The sequence below is a fragment of the Morone saxatilis genome, unplaced genomic scaffold (genome assembly GCF_004916995.1).
Source record: "Morone saxatilis isolate NCDOM2014 unplaced genomic scaffold, NCSU_SB_2.0 Contig7, whole genome shotgun sequence".
Taxonomy (NCBI): Eukaryota; Metazoa; Chordata; class Actinopteri; family Moronidae; genus Morone; species Morone saxatilis.
In genome coordinates, this window is record NW_023340246.1 from 1,129,724 (window position 1) to 1,138,167 (window position 8,444).

General features: G+C 40.9%; 3 protein-coding genes across 3 annotated transcripts in view; 2 read left to right on the forward strand and 1 right to left on the reverse strand.

The window, feature by feature from the left end:
- psmc6 (proteasome 26S subunit, ATPase 6) overlaps window positions 1-1,000 on the forward strand; it is an 8,513-nt gene extending 7,513 nt beyond the window's left edge. Inside the window, exons 13-14 of the mRNA XM_035678743.1 lie at window positions 307-378; window positions 464-1,000. Coding sequence (XP_035534636.1) covers window positions 307-378; window positions 464-582 — 191 coding nt within the window. The 3' untranslated portion in view covers window positions 583-1,000. The remainder of the gene's footprint in view (window positions 1-306; window positions 379-463) is intronic.
- Window positions 1,001-1,865: 865 nt separating this feature from the next.
- Window positions 1,866-6,674, reverse strand: cgrrf1 (cell growth regulator with ring finger domain 1). The gene is made up of 6 exons (XM_035678744.1): window positions 6,455-6,674; window positions 5,170-5,306; window positions 4,851-5,028; window positions 4,240-4,387; window positions 3,975-4,082; window positions 1,866-2,639 (listed from the first exon to the last, which is right to left on the reverse strand). The coding sequence occupies exons 1-6, from the start codon at window positions 6,556-6,558 to the stop codon at window positions 2,313-2,315; spliced, it is 1,002 nt and encodes a 333-aa protein (XP_035534637.1). The 5' UTR covers window positions 6,559-6,674; the 3' UTR covers window positions 1,866-2,312.
- Window positions 6,675-7,089: 415 nt separating this feature from the next.
- ddhd1b (DDHD domain containing 1b) overlaps window positions 7,090-8,444 on the forward strand; it is a gene marked incomplete in the record, with an annotated part of 10,692 nt that continues 9,337 nt past the window's right edge. The window contains 1 exon segment of the mRNA XM_035679308.1: window positions 7,090-8,224. Coding sequence (XP_035535201.1) covers window positions 7,468-8,224 — 757 coding nt within the window.

Sequence of the window (8,444 nt, forward strand, 5' to 3'; positions counted from 1 at the left end):
ATCGTATCGTTGGCTGAATATTGTGATATATATCGTATTGTGAGCTGAATATTGTGTATCGTATCGTGAGATTAGTGTATCGCTACAGCTCTAATAATTAATATATTATTATATTAGACATTACTATTGTTTTTTACAGCTGGATTAGTCGGTTGACAGAAAAGGATTTGTAATAGACACTTGAAGCATCTCATTCATAGAGTGAATGATAAATTTGAAAAAGAATCATTAGATTGTTGTTTTACTTCTTCCGGTGTATTGATCAAAGGTTTCCCCTCAAGCTGTGTTGCCTTTGCTTGCTTTCAGATTATGAAGCCATTGTGAAGCTGTCTGACGGTTTCAACGGAGCTGATCTGAGAAATGTGTGCACCGAAGCAGGTTGGACAAACTCATTCACTATCCTTATTACTTCCATGTCCTATATTGTCCATGGACAGCTCTCTTCACTCATGTTTGTTTGCAGGTTTGTTTGCCATCCGCTCCGACCGTGAGTACGTCACTCAGGAAGACTTCATGAAAGCTGTGAGGAAGGTAGCAGATTCAAAGAAGCTGGAGTCCAAGCTGGACTACAAGCCTGTATAAATCCTCCGTGTCAGTCCTTTTCTGATCTTTTTCATTGCATTTTCATGGATTTGCTGTGTTCTGTGCTTCAAGGCCAGAAAAAAGTTTGTTTATGTTTGTGGGAAGCAACAGAAAAAGTAAACTTTCCTCACAGTTGCCAACAAAGTGATTTTCACTTAGTAACTCCTGATCGAAGGTTGATCAGCCTGGCATCCCACATGTAAAATACACTTCTATCTTCATGTACTGAAATATACTATAAGTCAATTTATGACCATTCATTTCTCTCATTACCTGAAAGTGAGTGTGATGGACTCTCAGTTACTGCATTGTCAAAAACTGATTTAACACATTCTGAGTTTGATTGTTCCTGACCTTGAAAACATTTTGGAAAAGCTAAATAAATCTTGTACTGAACTTGAAAGTTCTCATCAACAAATGACATCTGAGCCATTTCAGTGACGATTTACAACCGTCTTCTAATAACTTCTAGGGTTCAAGTTTTGTGGGGGTCTATAACTAATGTTTGGGTGGAGATGAATGAATAGTAGCCTAACTGTTGCGCTTTCCATGAGAGAGAGAATTCTCTCCTTTTTGTTATATGAAAGTAGGTGTGGTATGTAGCGCTTGACTAATGGGAAGATTCATTGTTTTATGAGTTGTAAATCAAATACAAAGCAAGCAGTCAATATATAATCCGAGAGTAGTAGTTAATGTAATACTCATTGCATTATTTGTGATTATGGTTGTGGTAATAGATAGGATTTAGATTAGGCTAGGGTCTGTCATGGACATGAACATTGAGCTGAGAAAGCCAAAAGCCTCAAACAGTGGCTGCCAGAGAGGTTAATCATCAATCAACATTCATATTACTGTTTAGAAATCAAAGACAAAACATGTTTACAAGTTTGCCTTAGAATCAATAGCTTTTTAAGTTTTCTTCAGTATCAAAGATCCAGTGGTGGTTATTTGTACTCCCATGGTACACTGCAAACAGGAGCTGCTAATTAAGCAAACCTTTATTGAGCCAAGAGAACACAATTTTTCCCCCTTGGAATGGTGAGGGCATGACCCATCCTACTCTGCCTCTGACTGGGTTACCCTGATATTGTTACCCTAAGGCAGATCAGGATCACAATTCAAAAACAAATCTTTTGAAATATACAACTTAAATATTTGTGAGCCTTTAAAAACCCACATGGATCATCAAACCCTGATCTCCTGTGTGACGGCTCGGCATCCTCTGCTGCTGCTGTCCTCTGCTGCTGCTGTCCGCTGCCCATAAAAACAGGAACACGTGCACACACAATCAATCTTTTTAATTCTTCATTATAGTTCATAGTTAACAGTCGTCTGTTAAAGCTGAGGAATTGATTGGCTGTGGTTAATAAATACTGTGCTGTAAAAGAGGCCACATTCTAAAACAAATACACACAAAAATGGCGTAAACATAAATAATCTGTACATGAAAATATCCCAAAATGGAAACTTCTTTTCTTCCTCCATGATCTCAAACTGATGAGGTGTGTTGTGACTTCACAGAGGTTTAAATGACTGGAAATCATGCAGCAGGTAGTCTGTAGAATGAACTGGGTAACAGCATATGGCTCATGTCAGTGTATGCAATTCAATGATATCTCTGCTGTTAGCGCCCCCTACAGCTCAATTAATAATATTATGTATCATTATTTGCATTATTTTATCTTGCTGCATATTAGTTCTTAGATAACACCCTGTGGTTCAGTGCACAGTCACTGCTCTGCAGCCGGTCCCTGTGTCAGGGTGAAGGACTCCAGGACGAAGGCCCTGCAGATGGGGCAGTGCTGGAAGTGCGACACACAGCTGTCGCACACACAGGCATGTCTGCAGGGCAGCAGCACTTTGTTCACCGCTGCGTTCTGACACACCACGCAGTCTCTGCCCCTCCCCTCGGACCAGTCCTCCTCCGCTGCCACTTCCTCCTGCACTGGACCCTGCTCCACTCTGCTGGCATCGACGTTGAGTTCTCTGGGTTGGGTACACTGCTCTGAGTCGGGAGACACAGACGCCACCCCACTGTCGGCTGACATGAAGAGAGGCTGCAGGAGACAGGAGGTACGTTTTTTTTAAACTAACGATGGGTCCATTCCATTTCTATCACTAAACTGACTGAAGTTACATATTTTATGGATTTTTCATATTATATTCAATGTATAACAACTGATAAACTGTACAGTGAACACAATAACTAGGAGGTTTGTGTAAATCCACCTTCATACTTTCCAACAATCATACATACTTAATAGGCTTCTTTTCTGACAGATTCAGTGTTTCCTTCTCATTATTCTCTCTTTGGTTGTTTGAACTTTTCTAATGCAGGATGAGGCTGTTTATCAGAGTGAAGTCTCTGTGAATATAACTTGTGTTCAGGTTTTCATCATGCCCTTATCCTGTGAGTTTAAAAAAAAATAATAATCTTAACTTTAAAAATAACAATTTCATTCATACATTTCTGAGATACAGCAGGGTTGCCACACATCCTGGACAACCTTTAGAGACTAAATTTAGGGACTAGCTTTCCAGTCATGAAAATGCCTGTAATTTGATTAAAACTACCAAAAATCCTGGATATAATATATGTTGTCCTAGAAATTGTACTTTATTTGTACTTCAGCTCCTTATACACATTTCAAAATTTTCTGTAAAACAAGATAAATTCTACTTGATTTGACCTGTTACTTCTGGGCGGTGGCCATGATGTTATGTTGAAAGGAAAACTGTAGTAAACTGTAGTCAATTCAGCGGAGCCCACACGGAAAAATCGGCTTTGGTAAGAAAAGTCAGGTGCGCGCTAACGTGGAGTGTCCCACATAAAACCCTGACCACCCAGACATAAGTCAATACTAGGCCTACTGGTAAATTATATGACTGTTTGGGAGCAAGTGCTGTCCTGTATTGTCAATAAAAACTCCTAGAAAGGTACCCTGCAGAGGTCAACTGTATGTCTTTTAACGTTTTCTGAAACCCCTTCAAATCAAGAAGGCCTCACAACCCACCGTGAAGTTTTGATGACCCCCTGCCATAACAGGGTGCCCAATTGGCAATACCAGGACCACCCTAAATGGAATGCAGGCATCACAACTGTACACATCAAGATATGTTCACATGGACTACTACTCAAACATAATCATGGTATGGTCATAGTGATGTCTATATTGAAATGTGACAGTTTTGGTTCTCTTGTTTTTATTGACTATAATGATCAGCAATTCGATAGAAATAATACATTCATGACAGTGATCTTAGTGTTGTGGTCTACTTTAATCTGACAGCATTCAGTTCAGAACCGCACTAAACAGGTAAACTGAACCAAACTGGCAAAAGTTGAAAACACCCTAAAGAAAGAAAAAGACCTGCTGGAACAGGTGACCTACCTTTAACTCGTACATGTTCCCCTGTGAGGTGAGAAGGTACTGAAAGAGAACCCGCTGAGAAAGGCTGTATTTGTCATCAGGAACATGAATAACAGTCACACTGGCCACCTGAAAGAGGAAAGAAAGCAACTCTTACAGTTTGTATTTTTTAATTTCTTACTTAAAGTTTCTCCTTTTTTATGCCAAAAATACAGAAAATACAGAAAATACAGAGGATGTGAGAACAAGCACAACTGCAAACTGTGTGAATGTGAGATGGACTCACGATGTTGTACGTCTCTCTGGCTTCTGGCTCTGCCAGCGTCAGCACCGCCACAAGAGGGTAGCGTTCCCTCGGCAACGGCCCAAAATCTGTGATCCCCTGTTCAGCAGGGATCCTGGTGTGTCGTTCCTCTTTGTCTTCATTGCCAATACTGGGAGGGTGGGGTCAAAGAATAGAACATCAGGAGCTACTGTAGCCCCCCACACCCCCTGTAAAAAAAAAATTATTTTGTTTGTGTTACTTATTCCACATATTAATCATCACAAGCCTGTCCTTGTGACACCACACTCCATTAACACCTAGAACTTCTGAGGTAAAGATCAGCTGTATGTGTGATTAGAAAAGCAGCAAAGCTCGTGTGCGCCTATTCATTTTGAAAGAGCAACAGCCAATGAGGGAACTCCAACATCTGACTGGAGCAAAAGTGAAACTTCATCACTCAACTCACTAACTCAATAAGTCACGACTATTATGTTTTTAGGGCCAAAAATCCAAGATTACATCCATTAAAAAGAAAGGGGCTTGGAAGGTTAGGTTGAGAATGCGAGTGAGACCATGTGATATTAACCTGCACGATACAATGAAATCTTCTTTGTTAGTATTGGAAAGGATACTGGAAGCTCTGGTAGTGGTGGTAGCAGAGTTGCAGGGCCTGCAGGAAATGTTGGGGGGTGCTGAGCCTTGGGCCATGGTGGTGGGCCTGCAGCGCTCCCTTCAGGTCACGAACCTTGCAGCCCCAGAAAAAGCTCAAGACGCAGGGCGCCAGACAGCAGGGCCTCACTGACACACCATCTGCAAGGGAGCGTTTGCTAACGTTATCATGGCAGGGACACAAAAGATAAGGGTGCTACATCTTGGTGGGGTAAGATACATACAGGCTGGGACAGGAGGGGTTACTGTGTTATATTACTGACGGTGAGTGAGTGTTCTCACCACTGACAGATGCTGGCCCAGAGCCCATCTCCAGGGCGAAGGGATTGGTCACCTGAACCATGAGCTTTTCAGGGGTGGGCAGGATGGACTCAGTCTCATCAGAGCTGCGAAGGATCACTGGGACATCGAAGCCAAACCTGCAGGACAGGAGGAGGAGTGGGCAAGTGAATATGTTCTGCATCGCCCATAATCAACTCTAAATTATCAGTCTATATGACAGTGAGAGGCTTAAAGACAAAAGCTGAATATATAGATAGTGTCAATAACCCTCTAACACAAAAACATCTGCTTACCTCCAAATGATAAATAATATATTTGCAGTTTAAAATACACACTTTTAACAATGTTTTAAACATCTTGTTTTATGCTGTAGGGTTGCAACGGTCTCAAAAAATATCACACAATTATTATTATCATGACCAGTTACAATGACTCTTAAAGCAGTGGTTCCCAACCATTTTTCTTAAGGGACCCTGTTTCTATCATTTAGTAAACTTATGACCCCTGACTAAGTTACATATTTTATAGATATTTCATATTGTATTCAAAACTGTACAATGAACCCAAAGAACTGCAGACAGTTTGTGTAAAAGGAGTGATTTGGATGAATTTTGAGCAGATTTTTTCCTGAGATCTAGGCCTATTGCATAAACCATAAAGCTGGTTGAAAACCACTGTTAAAGAAATGAAAACAGAAGGGCTTATTTTGGTTGAACAAACTATTTTAATTTCACAAAATATGATGTTCTATATTTTTTAATAACACTAATAAAGTAGAATTAAATAAAGTAGATAAATAAATGTACATGGTACGATAACTCTCAATTTTCATACCACAATATTCCATGGAATCAGTATGTCTGCAACCCTTACATACTGTACATGCTATTTATAACCTATTTCATGGAAATAAAGTAATGTTACAGTAACTATTCCCATTCCTTTCCTTTGCACCATTTGCATTGTTTACTTACATTGTTTTTACAGAAACACTGGACTTGTATGCATACTTTGTATGTTGCTGTTTCATATATATTTACATTTGTACCTATACTTTTAGACGTATGAGTACTTTTCAATTATTTGATACAGTGTTAAACATATTTGTGGGGGGGAAAAAATGCTTGTAAACAGAACCAATGGAAAAGACTTGCTTCAGATGCTGTGGTATTAAATCGATATGTTATTATGTTATGGTTACATTCGAGGTGATAATGTGTGAAAATAATGTATCAGGGTGGCTGCCAAGACAGTGGCTAAGCTAACTTGGCTAAATATTACTTACCAGCCGAGCACCATGGCGGCGGTAACAAGGAAGCACAAAGAAACCACACTGATGTAAAACAGCGGGGAGTACTCGTATAAGGTCACAAGGAAAACCGCTGCCATTTCATATAATGTATGAAATGTCAGAGAATAAGCCAAGTTATGAGAAGATCCTTTGATAAACACTTCCCATGACGGCCATGACAGGAACTCCTAGGCTAGACCTACGGTGGCCTAAAAGGTATACAAAGCATACAGCAAATATTTCATATATGTTTAACGTTTTTATTTAAACCGCACATCAACTTGATAGTAACTTCATAAAAATATGTTTATTTTAAATATTGTACTCACTAACTTTATAGCATTTTGCTCTTTATGTTTGGTGTTTTAAGGTAGCAAACCAGTGAAAGCTAGAACAAAGCTAACGTTAGTTAACGTTATATGGCAAATTTGCCTTCAAATTAAAAGCGCATATATATAAAAATACAATTGAAAGAGCAGACTGCAAACATTTTTTTTTAATTACACATTGAACAACACTAAAGACTACTTGCACAGTTTTATTTTCGTTTAATATATATTACATTTATATTTCTACATTGCGTTGTATTATTACATTTTTGAAAATCCGCTTATTCATTTTCGTGAAGTTTATTTTGAATTTTAGGAACAGGAAGTTAAACTTGTCGTCGTGTACTTGACATTGTAGAGCGACTGAGATTATAGTCATCCTAGTTGGTACCGTTCATGGATTATTCCAGCATTTATCACGAAAAAACGGGGACATGAACGAGAGCGCATACAGACAGGAAGGCATGAGGTTTGTGTGTCACTTAAACAGTCCGGGCAAATGTTTTTAAATTTGTATAATGTTCAGAAATATTGTCGGGGTCTGAACAGCTCGGCATACAGATGTTCCCAGTTGAGGAGAAAGAAACCGTTAATCTGGTATTTTAGTCTGGTATCATTGTGTGTATTTTTTTATTAGACTATCTCAATGTATTGAGTCTAATAAATCCCGGCCAAACCATGAGCAATATGCAGGATAAAGCGACTATCCGCCAGCAGAGCTCGGAGAATAACTCTGTCAGCAGTAGTGAGTGGGATATGGCAAATGATGTGTTTGTGTCCGGCTACGACGACAGTCCGATGGGAGACAGTGTCGCCGCTGGGGACCCGGACCAAGCGCAGCCCGGCTTGGACAGACACCTGCCGCTGTTACGGGCGGACTCGTTATCACAGGATGGCATGATGCTGGGCCTGGCTGGGGAAGAATATTCGGACTCATCGTATCTTTCCATCGACCCAAACTATACCGAAAGTGACGGGAATGTCACAACCAAGAAGCGCATACGGTCCAACAGCTCCAGGCACCGCGGCGAGATCGTCACGGAGCTGGGACCGGAGGAGGTCAGGTGGTTCTACAAAGAGGACAAGCGCACGTGGAAGCCCTTCGTGGGACACGACTCTTTAAAAATCGAGATCGTCTATCGAAGGTTCTGTGAGCAGAACCCCAACAAGGTCAAACGCCCCACCAATCCTGCCGAGGCCGAGGGGAAGGATGCGGTCAGGACCGGCGAGGTGCAGCCGGAGAGCGGGGCGGCGGACGGTGGAGGTGTCCTGGCAGAGTCGGAGGTGCAGCGGGGAGAAGGGCAGCAGCGCTCGGTGTCGGAGGAGACCAAGGACCCGGACGACATCAGCATCAGCGTGGAGGCAGTGTGTGTCAGAGGGGGGCTGTATGAAGTGGATATCCGGGAGAAGGAATGCTACCCTGTTTACTGGAACCGTGAGTCAGTGGTTTATGTTTAATAATAAAGCTGTCACAATATAGTGCTACCATTTAATTAGGCCTGTATTAGGCTACTATTAGCAACACCACTTTGTACTGCCCTAATGCTGGGCGGTATGACCAAACATTTCTATGAGGTATTTTTTTATTCAACTCAATAACATTTTATTTGTATAGCGCCAATTAATAACAAAAAATATCTCAGGACACTTTTCAA